Here is a 15,256-nt window from a genome sequence, read left to right on the forward strand (position 1 = left end):
AATTCGTATGCATAATTTTGATCAATTGTGTTATACATTTTTATATGAGCAATTTATACAATTTTAAGTATTCATAAAGAGGTGACCCAAAAATATGACTTTTGAAGCTTAATGTCAATTTCAATTTCCATGGCGCTGAAATGAAACATTTTAATGTTTATCTTTGATTTTTAAGCTATAATTAGAATTCCTCTCATTTTAAAATGAGAGACTTTTAATAGTAATAAAAAACATTTTCTTTTAGCTTTGAGACTTTCTTTTTTACACTTTTTCATATATGTCCATATGTAACCTATTGAACAGTTTTCAAAAAGGCTTGCAGAAAGGTGACCCAAATATTATATTACAGATTTTTATTAATATATATGATTTATAGATATTATTTTAGATATAGAGATTTTGTAAAATACGATTTAAAGTTTTTCGATTTCATATTATAAAAATATTATAAATATTATATTACTTTTCGACCTTTTATAATGGCTTTCACAAATCATTATAAAAAAACATATTTTAACATCTTTTTTAATTTATTATGTTTTTATTATTGCTAAATATTTTTCAATACAAAGCACAACATTTTTATAGAAACGTACAAAAATATATTAGTTTAACAGGTTATTGAGTTTGGGTATTTGCAGAACTCACACATGAGAGCTACACAAATGGAGGTAAACAACTTATGGAAGACACTTTTTAATTGGCTGCTATTTTTGCCCATATTTATTCAAGAGAATTCTCTTTACACACCACTTGTAGTATACTTTTAAGAGAATTTTGTTTTAAGAACTATAAATTATCCAGATTTTATAATACTATTATATATTATTTATAATTAACTATTATAACTTTTAGTTGAAATACAACAATTAACAGACATAGGATTTCGATGACAGAAGAGTCAATTAGCAAGTGGTGGTCAAGTGATGCCCATCAATAAAAATAAAGACCATTTATTATCTCTGATACACGTTTCTGTAAAATATATCCAAATCAATTACATATGCAAAAATATCTCATTTATTTATGCAGACACTATAATATGATAAAGAACCAAAAGAATATCCCATTTGTAGACGGCACTATTTTGGATGTTTAAACAATTGTGCAAATGCAAAATGTTGCGAATTCTTGTTTGGCGAAAAGCGTTTTCTTTGCTTTGGCTGACACAGTTTGGCAGAAGAGGATAAACCCAGGTGCGAGATCTAGTATAAAAGCGATCTCCGATATCCGAGACAGCATCAGTTGCAAGGCATCCCACAAAAGCAATCCCTCGCCATGAAGATCACCCCGCTCCTCGTGCTCCTCGCCACCTTCCTCGGCTGTGCGATGATCCGCCAGTCGGAGGGCGCCTCCAGCACCACCACCACCTCCGCCTCGGCCACCACCACCACTGCCGCCTCCGCAACCACCTCCGCCTCGGCCGCCACCACCACCACTGCCGCTTCGGACTCCACCACGACAACCACTGAATCATCATCACTAGTCGCATCTGGCACAAAAAAGCAGGTCATAAGACATGAAAAACGTAAGCGCCATAGGCCCAGAAAGATCAGGCGAACTAAAAGGAGGGGATACGGCGGAAGTCGCAACGGTAAAGGACGCAAGGGGCGCAAGGGCCGCAGGTCCGACGACTGAAGGACTGAAGGATCCCAGATCAAGCGAAATCGAACCACGCCAATCCAGATGCTAACTCAACCCTGACAATCCTAGATCCAATTTTGTTTTCATAGCCCATAAGGGTATCAATATAGTTTTCATTAGTTTATAAGGCAAATATTAAAAATCATACAAAAACTTACTTATTTTAATTTCGGGGAGACTAGATTCAACTAGTAGTTATCACTTCTTTAATTTCAATGGCAGATTGAGTGTCTTATGTACCGCCTATCTAGTCAAACAATTGAACGCTTTGCTTTGGGTGCCTTAAATTAAAATTTGAACATAATCTGGAAAAATCCCTTTAAAATCCCTTTGTGGGAACACCCTATAAAGCCCCCTGACCACGGCGTAATATTCTTATGTACATGCTTAGAAATTCACTGTACGTCAAGAATAATTTTTTCTCTATAAACTAGAGACCGTAAACTAGATTATTTCACAAAAAATGTCGTGGCTCTGGTTTCAATTAAAAATGCGAAGTAGGAAATCTAAAAAAATAACTGACTGTATTTTGCTTAGCTTTTTTTAGGTCAAGTTTGAATACATTACATTTGAAATAACCCAAGAATTTTGTATTGCGAAGTACCCAAAGAGAATTGTGGGCACGCGGGTCACATTTGTTTTTGTGAAGTCATTGGGCACACTTCGATTCTTCTGTGTGTCACTGTCCGTACTACAGGCAAGCCAAGAACAATTCCATTGATTAATACCCGTTACTCGTAGAGTAGAGTAAAAGGGTATCTTTATTTCGGCCGAACGGCACGCCCCCTCTAAAGCCCAGAATCGCCCACACCTCAAAGATTTCCGAGAAGTATAAATTTGTGTATATTTATACCTATCGCAATGTAGAAGACATTTTTTAAATCATTCAAAAGTTATACGCAATCAAAATGTTATATATCCATCTCCCTCGCACTCCCTTTAGCTGAGTGACGGGTATTAGATAGTCGGGACACCAACTCGACTTTAACGTTCTCTCTTGTTTCTCCTCGCTTATCCAAATGCAAATTTTTTGTCTTTTTCATGAGTGTGTTTATCGTTGCTTGCGTGCGTATGATTTTCTTTAAGTTGTGTTTGTAAATGATCTGTCTTTAGGCAGTTTTGAGCACCCAGATCTAGAGATATAACTTATCCGTAATATTTCAGTCACTCAATTATTGAAATCAAAGAAGTTATCACTGGATAATTAAAATAAGTAAGTTTTTGTATGATTTTTAATATTTGCCTTATAAACTAATGAAAACTATATTGATACCCTTATGGGCTATGAAAACAAAATTGGATCTAGGATTGTCAGGGTTGAGTTAGCATCTGGATTGGCGTGGTTCGATTTCGCTTGATCTGGGATCCTTCAGTCCTTCAGTCGTCGGACCTGCGGCCCTTGCGCCCCTTGCGTCCTTTACCGTTGCGACTTCCGCCGTATCCCCTCCTTTTAGTTCGCCTGATCTTTCTGGGCCTATGGCGCTTACGTTTTTCATGTCTTATGACCTGCTTTTTTGTGCCAGATGCGACTAGTGATGATGATTCAGTGGTTGTCGTGGTGGAGTCCGAAGCGGCAGTGGTGGTGGTGGCGGCCGAGGCGGAGGTGGTTGCGGAGGCGGCAGTGGTGGTGGTGGCCGAGGCGGAGGTGGTGGTGGTGCTGGAGGCGCCCTCCGACTGGCGGATCATAGCACAGCCGAGGAAGGTGGCGAGGAGCACGAGGAGCGGGGTGATCTTCATGGCGAGGGATTGCTTCTGTGGGAAGCCTTGCAACTGATGCTGTCTCGGAGATCGGAGATCGCTTTTATACTAGATCTCGCACTTGGGTTTATCCTCTTCTGCCAAACTGTGTCAGCCAAAGCAAAGAAAACGCTTTTCGCCAAACAAGAATTCGCAACATTTTGCATTTGCACAATTGTTTAAACATTCAAAATAGTGAAGCTCTTATACATCATTTTATGTTTTAAATAGCTGAGTTGGTATTATATAAAAAAATTAAAAATTATTATTCACAAAATCTATTTAACCAAAGCATTTAAATCTAAATAATATTAGAAATAAATAATCTCAATCGCATGTTTTATTTTTGAAGTGAAGATGGTAAGATATGAAGAAATGCCGTTTTTGTCGTGATCAAAGGACCCAAATAAACATCTTCATATCAATGCGAAATCAGACATCCTTATTCATAAGTCATTCAAAGTGCAGAAGAGCATTAAATATTTATTCGTCAAGGATTTTTGGGCCTCCAAAGTTGCGTTTCCATTGAAATCCATTAGCACAAAACCGAACTCGGGGAAACCCGCAAAAGCCCCAAAAGGAAAATTTTGCAAGCGGCAAAATGCTCGTGAGCAAAAACTTTTCATCCCCAAAAAAGCGGATGGGGGAAATTCGAAAAGCTGTTGCCATAGATACCGCACACTCACACACATATGTGTAAGGGAAAATATTAAAAGGAAAAATATAACAAAAAAAGACCGAGGAATGAAAACTGAAAACCGAAAACAACAGCCACGATTTCCATAACAAAAGAGGCGTCAGGTGGAGCCCAGAAAATTTGGAGCACGAAAACCACTGAGCAAACAGGCAGATACAACTCCACTCGAGTGAAACTCTTGTGTGTTGCCATTGCGCAATTACCCAGCGGGAATGTGAGAAGTTGGTTTTTGTGTTCTTGAAATCCTGTTCCTTTTTGCAGGCGGCGGTGTAGGGATAGATAATTTCTGAGCGCTAAATGAGGGTGGGTTTCTGAGTAGCATCAATATCGGGCCATTTATGCGCTGTGTGATTTCTGTGGCACTACGATTATAATATTTTTAAACAAGAAAATCACCAACTTATAATATTCAAAAATCCTATGATTTACACCAAAACCAAAAGACTTGTTCTCACATTTAGTTTTAATTTTTAGTAATTTTAAAAGTCGTAGAAAAAATATTAATAATTGTTAATCAAAAAAATTAAACTATATAACATTATTATCATAATGTCTATAATGATAATATTAATTTATTTTACTCAACATTTTTCAAATAATAATAAGGATGAATGTGGGATTCAACCAAATTATAGAGAAAAGCCACGGTAAGACGATTAAAATATTTGATCACATTTATCAAGGAATTACATTAAATTACAAAGAAAACTATTGTTGCTTTTTACATTTTTAAACATTTTCTGTGAAATAAAATAATTTGATCGTCAGATCGTGGCCTAAGCCATTTTTAAGTGTTGTTAAAATATAAAAATTCGTGTTGGTGGTATTGATAACACGAAAAATGCCTAACATACCAATAATATACGTAACCTTTAATGATTACGGTCCCTGAAAAGTATTTTTTAAACGAAATACTTATTTGGCGCCAAAGTGTGACCGGACTTTACAACGAAATTTTTATCAAATCTGCATTTAGTATTATCAAGTATATGATGCAGGGTCACATCATTTTTAAATTTGTTGGAAAAAGTGAAAAAAAAGTGAAAATAGTTAATTTTAATCTAAAAAACAATAAAAAGGTGAGTGATAAAATGAATTTTGTCTTTTTATAACCTTTATTTCAGCGTTACAAAGGTTAGTATCACAGTTATTTTCCCCATTAATAAATATACGCCTCCGGATGCTATCTTCAACACAAATTCTGCATTTCAGTGACACTTGAAATGTTTTTAATCTTTACCAGTGGTAAATGGTGTGAGGTGTTCATTAAATGGTTGTATAAATAGTACTTCAGTACTAACTTAGTTGTTTAACTTAATCAAAATATTACATTTATTTCAGCCAGGCCGACTGAGACTTCTTGGGACCAGAAGTGTTGCGCCTGCGCTTGTCATATTTTATTTTTTCTTCTCATAGTTTTTGGTATAGATACCCGACATAAAACAACTGAACAGAGGGTAAATGATCGGCCATGGCAAACCAGGCATAATTTCTGGAGAGATCCTTTAATTTTGTGCGGAGACCTAATAATGGTAATTACTCTTATTATTATTCCTGGTCTTACATTCATATCTAAATTATGTTTGATATTTTCAGAAGACAGACAAGAAATGGATATCTAAGTACTGCATTCGGCCAAGCAAAACCCGGGAATGCTTCAGGCATTAAAAATTTGTAGTTCTAATGCTTCGATTGTAAATATTATTAATAAATACACAAACAAATATTACAAAAAACATGATTTTTATTGTGGAAAATCAGATACTGCAAAGCAGTGCAAAACCAAAACTGCGAGGGTCTGGAAAAACCAAAACTGGGAGGGTGTAGAAAAGCAGATATTGCAAGTGGAGGAAAACCATAACTGGGTACGTGTGGAAAATCTATAATGCGGGAAGTCGAAAAACCAGTGGATTTTGTCCTGCATTCTTCTGCCAGAGATCCAGATAGAAACCTCATTTCCCCCTTACTTTTTGTGTCACCCCCGTGTATTTTGAAACCAGAGATGGAAGAAATGTAAGGGGTGAATGAGGTTTAGTCCCTTCCGCTTCTATGGAGAAACCTCTTGAAAATATGTTATTTTCCAGAGGAATTTTCCCGGTGGGTAATTATTGTCTCCATAATAAAGCATAGTTTTTCGGAGTGGCAGTAAAGAAGCCGTCAGATATGCAAGAAAAAAGGGTGAATTCTTTTGGCCTCCATTGTAAAATACTTTAAGAACTTCCGACAAAATTAACAGCAGCATTTTTGGCAGATCTTATGGAGTATTTGCTAGGATGCAAAGTAGGGATATAATAATACTACTTAAACATATACTTTTACATATCATTTAAATTCGAAGAAAAGTTTAGAAACATATTTCAGTTCGACTTGCATTTTAATTATTATTTTAACTAAATAACTAATTTTTTAAATCGGATCACTCATTAAAAAGCTATGAATTAAAAAAAGCATTTCTGGTAGATGGCGCCACTTCAAGCAACTGCTTGCTTACCTGCTTGCTTATCTCTAGAACACTTATTTAGCTGAGGAAGCTGAGTAAATCCTAACGCTAGGATTATTTATTTAAATAATTATCCTATGATTTTCTTCTAGACCTCTCTTAGAATAAAATACTGCTCCAATAAAAGATAATTTTAAGCGATAACACCCATACTTCAATTGGAGCAAATCGGAAGCCATGTCCTCAAAATATTGCCTTGCAAACGAGCTCTTCTGCTACACAATCCGCCTGATGGAGCCATAAAGCAGGATGTACGTATATTTGTTATTGATTTTTATTGAGACATTTGCAAAATTAATGTCTATGATGCGGGAGGATGTTTTTGCCACCCGGGAAAGGGAAACTCCCTCGCCTCGACTTGTCGAATGATGAGCGGCATTAATAAATCAATAGCGTTTTGATGGCAAATAATTCGAGATCTGCTCCGGGGATGCAGCCACACGCGCATTGGGGCATCCAGGATGGCCCACATCCTGCGTATCCTTTTGGCACATCCTCCGAATTCCCCACCGACCTTCACTTGTGGGTTTCACTGTGTGTCTGTGTGTGTGTTTGGGCCTTGATAAGCGACTTCCAATGGCCAAGGGCAGATCACTTGGAGAAAGTTTGGGTAGTAAGAAAGCCACCTGCCGTTGAAATTAATCGTGCACGAAAATTAGGAATCCTTTTTTTTTAAATTAACTATTAAAAATGTAAGAACAAAAATCAGTTTATCTTAAATATACAAAGTTATAAAATAATTCAAGTTCAAAGGTCTGAAACTTTATTTTGTGTATAATTTATTATTTATAGTAAATTATAATAATTTTTTCATAAAATGTATATAAATGGATTTTATTAAAAAGGTAGTCAGTTTTATAAATTTTAATAGAAAAAAATGTATTAAAAATTATAATATAATTCAAATTCATAGCACTTAAACTTCATTTTGTGTATTATTTATTTACTATTGTACATTAGAATGTATATAAATCGAAACATAAATAAATTAATTTTAAAAATAATATTTATATGTAAATGAATAAAATTCAATTCTTAAAGTGTGCTTCATGCTGCATCCAAAGTTGACTCTGCAAACTCGTGTCGAGTTATTTTATTGATTGATGCGAGCAAATCCAGTTGCTGTTGCTCTGGCCAAAAAAAGGGGGAAAAAAAATAATAATAAAAGGAAAACAACCAACAAGCGAATGCCATTAATTTTGCTGGGAAGTCCCTCAGAATGGATCAAAATGGAAACACTGACTTGTTGTGGACGCAACTCCGTGACACAAAGGTCGATATGTGAATGATGGAGTGGGACATCGGCATCACTGACCTGCTTTCCAAAAGGAAAACCCTCCTGTCCTGAGCCCACTGAATTAATGAACACAGATCCGAGCCAAAGTCAGGGATTTACCTCGAATTGAAATGATTGTTTTTTCAATTAAAATTTGCACTACAACTCGATCGAAACAATTTGCATTTCAATTCGATTATTGTATTATTTTGTTGTAATATTTAGTTAGTTATCAGCATTTATTAAAAAATATTATTTGTGAGATAAATCACTATTAGTTAATTTTAAGTGATTGCTTTTTCAATTAAAAATTGCACTACAACTCGATTGGTTAAATTGTAGATTAATTCCTTTATTGTATTATTTTTTTTTGTGAAATTTTAATTTAATCATCAAAATTAGTTATATGAAGTTCATTCAAAGAAAGCACCATAGTTATCCATAGGGGTAAAAATATACTACATATAGCATAAAAGTGTGGTATTCACTTAATAGTAAATAATATAAAGTCTTCATACCAAATGTTATGAAGTTTATATATTGTAGTTTTAATTGTATACCGAATACTTTAATTTCATACTTTTGAATCTCATATTTTTTTATGAAAACAATAGATTTGCTTCTGTGGCTATTTTTTTTGGTTAAAGTAAGAAAAAGGTACCTAGTAATTCTATTTTTTTACAGTTTGAGGTGTATTTTTCTTGTCTCACCTAGTTACTTGAGATTATTATATTAATATTTATTTATTTAAAGTGATTGCTTTTTCAATTAAAACATTTACCAACCACTCTCTTGGTTTTATTACATTTTGGTTCGTTTGTTGTACTATTTTTTTTAGTTTTTAGTTAGTTTTAAACATTTATTTTTATAAATAATAAAATCAGGATAAAAAGGACGTTAAGAAATTAAATTTTTGAGAAATTTAGGTGGTTTTTAAATGAACAATTCCTTAAAATACTGGCTACTCTTTAGTGAGCATTGCTCTCCATGTACTTGTTCTCCCTAGTTTGGGCTTTGGGCCCGTTTTTTTGGGCCAATTAAATACGCAAATACGAGAGTTGGAAGTCCCAGTCGGATGTGGGGGAAGTGCGACACGTGGACACCCATGTGGTGGGGGCGTTATTTCGATTTCGATTTATCCAGGCGGCGCCATTTGGCCATTTCACTTGGTTTTCAGGCCGTCAGAGAAATCTGAGACCGCCTGTGGATTCCCGCTGTTACTTTGCGCCTAATGAGCAGTTTAATTATGCACGTTGATTGATTGATTCTAATTGATGGAAAGCCAGCAAACTCAGCCGCAGCAACCACAGCTCATGATTGAGCCGTCCAAAGTTTTCGGCCATCGGTTTAAGTTAAACTTAAAGCTAAAGTTAAGTTAAGTCCTGCAAAAATATCGCTACATTTTGCGCTTCCGTTTCGCTGCAGTTTCGCAAGGAACAATTACTAAAAGCGCATAAATTTGCACAAAAAATATGCAACGAGGATGGAGCCGTTAAGAGCTGCAGCTGAATATTTAAATATTTACTTCAGAGTGATTTACAAGTCTGGGCAAAAATGGCGAGTTTACCAACTGAATTATTCACATCAAGTTGAATGTGTTGGATTATTTTTGTGTTTAACAACGTGATGGAGTTATTAACAACCCAAGTTTTAAAATCAATACAACAAATATTTAAATCGAAATAAATAGAACTGATTTTTCCAAGTGAAAAATTATATATTTCGTTTCCTTTTAGCAAATTCTACACAAATAATTTCGGAGAAGAAAGAATTCCCAGACAATTGTATAACATATGTGGCACTTCAAAACCGTTTCATTCTTCCCAAAAAACAATGTCTCTTTCTTTTCTAAGCAAAGTTCATGTTCAATGCCGGGCTACAAGTATTTTTAGTTAGTATCTAGTTATTATTGAAAATCGGTCTACAAATCGGCAGATGTTCTCCTGCTTAGCGATATCATTTGATCAATGAAATGTGATACAAAAAAATCGCTGAATGAAGATTCCCCGTAAAACAGCAGTAGTAAATAGAAAAATGCGAAAAAATACGCTGGCGCGTGTTTGCCCAATAAAATTGGGAGTTTTTGCTAGGTAAACACTAGGCATTTGTGCAAATATTTCTTAGGTAGCGAACCGCAAAAAAAACTGGATTTGTTCTAGCGTACAGATGTTGTATTGTGACCATTGTTAGGTCTCAATGACGCAGAGAGCCGCACAGGCGGCCTATAAATAGGGTAAGCGGAGGCTGGAAAAGATCATCCAGTCACTCGCATCCAGTCTCTGAACCCACGAGATGAAGCTCCACTGGCTGCTTTTGGCAGTCGTCCTAGTCTGCGCCGTCAACCACAGCCACACCACCTCCACAGGTTCCACCACCAGCACGGAGGCCTCCTCCTCCTCCTCCGATTCGACCACATCCACCGAGTCCTCCACCTCCACCACCGCCGCCTCCTCCTCGTCCTCCGATACCACCGAGGCCAGCACCAGCAGCGACTCGGCCACCAGTTCCAGCTCCAGCTCCAGTTCCAGTTCCACTTCCAGCACCACTAGCAAGAAGAAGTCCGCCGCCGCCAAGAGGAAGGCCCGTGCCGCCAGGAGGCGTGCCGCCAGGAAGCGCAGGGCCCGTGCCGCCAGGAGGCGTGCCGCCAAGCGCAGGCGCAACAGGGGTTAAACTGGCTGCCCACCGGATGGCTAGGGATCGAATCCAATTCAATCCAATCCAGCCAAGACAGGACTAAACTTTTTTTTTTCCCTCTCCCTCACTGGATCCACGGATCTGACTAATAAATATGGTATAAAATTGCATAACAAAAACATTCAAGAGTGTTTCAAGTTGAAAGTCGGGGGGAACATTATCAGAAAAATAATATAAATAATATTAAAATAATGGGTAAATTCTCTCCATAATTAATGCAATTGAAAAACTAAACATTTTTTTCAGAATGTTTTTTTGAAAAATTACTTATACGACAATTAGACCGTTGGTACTTATGTATGTCTAAATATCCAACCAAAAATCGTTCTAAATTTTCTAACCTTGTTAAATTACAAATTTCGGTGGAATAATTGCTTTAAATTAGTGAGAGTAAGCAAGTGTATGGGTAAAATCTATGCCACCTAGCTTTAAATAAATTTTTGAACAATGGCAACAGTGCGGATGAGTGATAAACTTTAGAGTCAATGCGTAGACCAAAAAATTAAAAAAAGAAGGCAATTTAGAAAAATGTATTTTATTTTTTAAAATTTCATTTTTAACGTTGAAATTACAACATTATTTTACATTTTTTTGCAATAATTTATATGAGGCCAGAATAAAAATATTTTTGTGTGAAAAGTCGGGGCCTTTTATTAATTGTGTAAAGTCTTTTTATCATAATATAGTTAATTGGATTCCCTCAGATATTAAATAGAATAAAAATAAAATACTTTTAATATCTAAAGCACAACCACACAAAGTGCTCTTGAAAACAAACGGGAAAATGAAAATGGAGCAGGAGGGCATCTGGAATTTAACGGGGCCTTTGGAGTGCAACGAATCGGTTAGCCTGATTACTTCTGTTGCTGCTCCAAGGGTGAAAGGTTAAAGTTACGCCCAGAAATGTACTCATACGCGTGCTCACATACAAAGTCTGCAATAAAAAGCAACAAGTTGAAAGACCACGCAAGCAAAAAGCAAAAGCCATCAAGGTCCCCATTCCAAGTCCATTCCCATTCGCAATTCTCATTCCCATTCCCGTTCCCAATCCGAATCGGAGACCTCGACCACCGAAACCCATCAGCAATTCGAGCGCATAAAAATGGTTATAACCCCAGAATGGTGGTATAAATTTTCCTACACAACGAAGTCAAGAATACTCTTGAGAACCGAAATAAATGGAACTTACAGCATTTTTAAGCCCTATTATAATTTAGGATATTAAACAATATTACCTTTTTTTTTTTAATATTTTCAAATAATTTTAGAACTATTCACATTTTTGTAGCACCCACAAATAAAACTCTTCAAATTTCAAAATTTAAAGCATATTTTCAGGAACCTTTAAAATTGTTTTCGAACCCCTTGATTTATATAATTCTCATATATCCTTGGGAAAGGAAAGTGTGTGAATATGGAAAACAATAACAAGCAGCAAACGCAGTACAATGGGCACAACTGTTGCTGTTCTTGTTCTTTCCTCCCTTCTCCTTCCTATTCTACGCTTTCTTCTCCCCCGTCTTCGTCCCACTCACATAAACAACAAACAAATTGAAGGAAGAGGGACAAGCAGATAGCGGGAGTGAGAGAAAAGGGAAGGGAAGAGAAAGCGTGAAAGTGACATTCGTCTTCAGACAAGGCAAACGGCATTAGAAAGAGACGGAAACGGAGCGGAAGAAGAAGACTCAGCACAACAAAGAGCATACTCACACTCATGTGTGTGCGAGCGAGAGGGGGCGAGAGACCGTGGAAGTGAATCACAAATACAGGGTAAACATTTCATAAAATATGTATCACTTTACTTTATAACTATGTATCTAAATAATTTGTTACTTTCTAGAAATTGTTGCAAATATTTTTTTTTGTTCTACACAGTTTTAAAGCATTTTACCCAGAAAGCTAAGGAACCCAAGGACTTCAATGTCTTACTTGCATTCCATCGACATCCTGTCCATTTCCCCAAGGACACCCTGTACTTATGTATATTGATATGCTGCGCTTTGTGGCCATTGATGTTGATATGCTCGACGTGACTTATATTATATGTACGCACATGCATGCGAATAATACGAATAAATGTTTCTCGCCCATAAACCACCCACCAGAAAGAGAGGGCTATAGTGGGTGGGCGAAAGAGAGGGGCATACAATTACGCCTTGTTTGTTCTTGTCAGTCTTTCTGTGTATTTTTTTATGTTTTTCCCGTGGTTTGTGCTGTGCTCTTATTATTGTTATTGCAACAACGCCCAATTCTTTGGAAATTTCAGCTTACTGCTTATTATTTTGCAAATACTTGAGGCCATCAGAGCGCGCCCACGAGAAATTTGAAAACACTATAAGCTCCTTGGATATGTTGGGTAATTTTTATATTCTTCAGTTCTCTGTTTTTTCACCGTACTTTTGTCTCTTTTTTTTAGGGGAGCCACACAATGGTTGCCAGCTGTGAGGCTTAAAATTGAGAGTTGACGAGTGACAAGTGTCTTAGTGGGGAAAAAAAGTGAAGAAGGGGGGCTTAAATCAACAAGTGTGTGGATGGGACAGATAATGCCAAAGCCAACTGAATACTTCAGCAGTTCTTTCTTTATCAAAATTCCTGGAATGTAGGTTGATCATACGTTTTAAATTTTTAAGGGTGATGTTATTTGAGCTCAATTCATTTGAAAAAGCTTCAAAAAATCAATTATTAAGGTGTCCAAAAGTATGCAATAAAATATTTAAAAAGTCCATTCACTTAATAACTTCCTTTATTTGTGATTTCAAAACGCAAATGTTAAAATATATTTATTTATCAATATTTAGCGAAATCTGACCTTCCTAGTATAAATAAACTAATTTCTCTGTAATTTCCCTTGGCCCCAATCAAGTGAAATTAAGTCAAGCTCAAGAACATTTGCAACGGCAAACCGACTTAAGTCCAGTTTTGTCAAGTTTAGTTACACTTGAGGCTGCTTAAAGTCGGCCAATAAAAGGTCCTACGAGAAACAATTAGTTTAGCTTGGCCCGACTCCCTCGTCCTTTTGGCCAAATTGCCTCGCCTAATTTGGTTTTTTCTCCGACTCGCCTTCCGAATTCCGCATTCGTATGCAAAGGGCGCATAAATTTAATCAGTTAGTTGGATGTTGTTTTTCTTTGGGTTTCGTTTGCCTCTGCTTTTTGCCAACCTTAAGGGGGCGTTTTGCGGTGGGCGTGGCCAGGCTGTAGGTGTGGTCAGAAGCCTGCGTGCTGGCCAAGACAGAAAACAGACACATGGACACGACACCGGCATCGGCATCCGTGCACTGCAAACAAATTCGTAGAAAATCAAAAACAAAATTTTCTCTATATTTTATTTTTTCTATATTTTCTCTAAATCTTCAAATAATTTAATATACCTACTTTTAAAAAATAAATTAATTATTTTCCTGGTTTTTATATTAATTCTTTAATTTATCCGTAATTTTCGTTGGTGAGACTAAACCCTCTTAGGCTAGGACAGTTTATCTCAGTGTAGGTTCAGAGCCCGCATGTTGTGTACATGCCAACGCAGACAGGCAAAAGGACACGCAGACAGACAAATAGACAGATAGACAGACAGGCGGAAATGGAGGGGAAACATGGGGGAAAGGAAATGGAGGATAGAGGATGGATAGAGAAATTCCCTTTGGCCTTCTTAGATTTTCGGGAATGCTCAATACCCTTCAACAATTGGAAAATCAGGTTTTTGTTGGCTCTTCGATTTTTTAGAAATTTACTTCCTTAAATAATCTTGAAGAACTACATATAAAATTACGACAAATATATTATATTAGTATAAGTAACAAAGTGTTATTTAACTTATAATTTATACTATGAAATAGTTTAAAATTTCTAAAACTCCACTTGCATTGCCTGGCAATTTTTCCAAAATACCCCAAGCTGTATGCAATACTAGTCCCTTTTTTATCAGGATTTCTTTCGATCTTTTTGCCCGTTGTGTTGTGTTGTTTTGCTGGCATTGCCTTTGCCATTTCCTGAATGTGCTAAACCAATAAAGCAACTTTTGACATGTCTGCCGGCTGTTTGAATTGCGTCCTAATTGTGCCACTCAGTGTGTGTTTGTGTCTCTATAGCCTTTCTTCTTTTGGCCCACAGACGAAACGAGACGAGACGAGACACCCACTGAGATTTTTGCCTCTGTTTTTGGCCCAGCAAAATTGTCGTCGAAATTTATGCCGAAAATTGGGTAAACTGGGGAAAGGAAAGGTGACTCCAATTATCCTGGCTTTTCAATCGATGTCAATCAATCAATCAATTAGCCGCACGCCTCGTCTATGCATCAATCAAATGCAGACCCAAAAAGCCGGCTCCAATTCAATAAGGATCAATTTTCCAGGCTATCCACACTGGCTTGGCTTCAATTTAATGTGGCCCCGTCCCGAATTCCGTATTCCGGGAATAACTGGTTGAACATCTCTCAGCTGAGCTAATTATTTTCCCGAACTCCTTCCCCCTTCATCGGGGCCCCCAGTCAGTCAACATCATCAATCTTTCGGTTTCCCCAGCAATTTGACAGCGATTGCGACATTTACAACTGTTCATCATCAGTGGATTTAGCCCCGGCTAATCTCCGCCAGAAATTCAGGGGAATGCGAGTAGAAGCGATTTCAGGGATAAACAGTCTTAAAGAGATCTACGGAAAATGTATTGGGATGAGTCAGGTGTATAGCTAATATCCAAAGATTATTATCAAA

General features: G+C 36.8%; 4 protein-coding genes and 1 long non-coding RNA gene across 6 annotated transcripts in view; 3 read left to right on the forward strand and 2 right to left on the reverse strand.

Annotated features, from left to right (window-relative positions):
• dnc (phosphodiesterase dunce) overlaps window positions 1-15,256 on the reverse strand; it is a 191,260-nt gene that overhangs the window by 129,592 nt on the left and 46,412 nt on the right. The gene's annotated exons all lie outside the window — the stretch shown is intronic.
• Window positions 1,279-1,638, forward strand: LOC108059373 (protein new-glue 1-like). The gene has a single exon (XM_017144604.2). It carries the CDS (start codon window positions 1,279-1,281, stop codon window positions 1,636-1,638), a length of 360 nt encoding a protein of 119 aa, XP_017000093.2.
• LOC123003510 (protein new-glue 1-like) lies at window positions 3,022-3,381 on the reverse strand. Its single transcript, XM_044396180.1, has one exon. The coding sequence runs from the start codon at window positions 3,379-3,381 to the stop codon at window positions 3,022-3,024; it is 360 nt and encodes a 119-aa protein (XP_044252115.1).
• On the forward strand, window positions 5,052-5,759 carry LOC138913881 (uncharacterized). 2 transcript variants are annotated; one of them, XR_011419757.1, is made up of 3 exons: window positions 5,052-5,157; window positions 5,291-5,610; window positions 5,675-5,759. It is a non-coding gene; the product is annotated as an uncharacterized lncRNA (long non-coding RNA). The 2 variants fall into 2 exon arrangements; XR_011419756.1 differs by having other exon boundaries at window positions 5,420-5,610.
• On the forward strand, window positions 10,147-10,524 carry LOC108059393 (uncharacterized). Its single transcript, XM_017144635.2, has one exon. The coding sequence runs from the start codon at window positions 10,147-10,149 to the stop codon at window positions 10,522-10,524; it is 378 nt and encodes a 125-aa protein (XP_017000124.2).

The sequence above is a fragment of the Drosophila takahashii genome, chromosome X, assembly GCF_030179915.1.
Source record: "Drosophila takahashii strain IR98-3 E-12201 chromosome X, DtakHiC1v2, whole genome shotgun sequence".
NCBI lineage: Eukaryota > Metazoa > Arthropoda > Insecta > Diptera > Drosophilidae > Drosophila > Drosophila takahashii.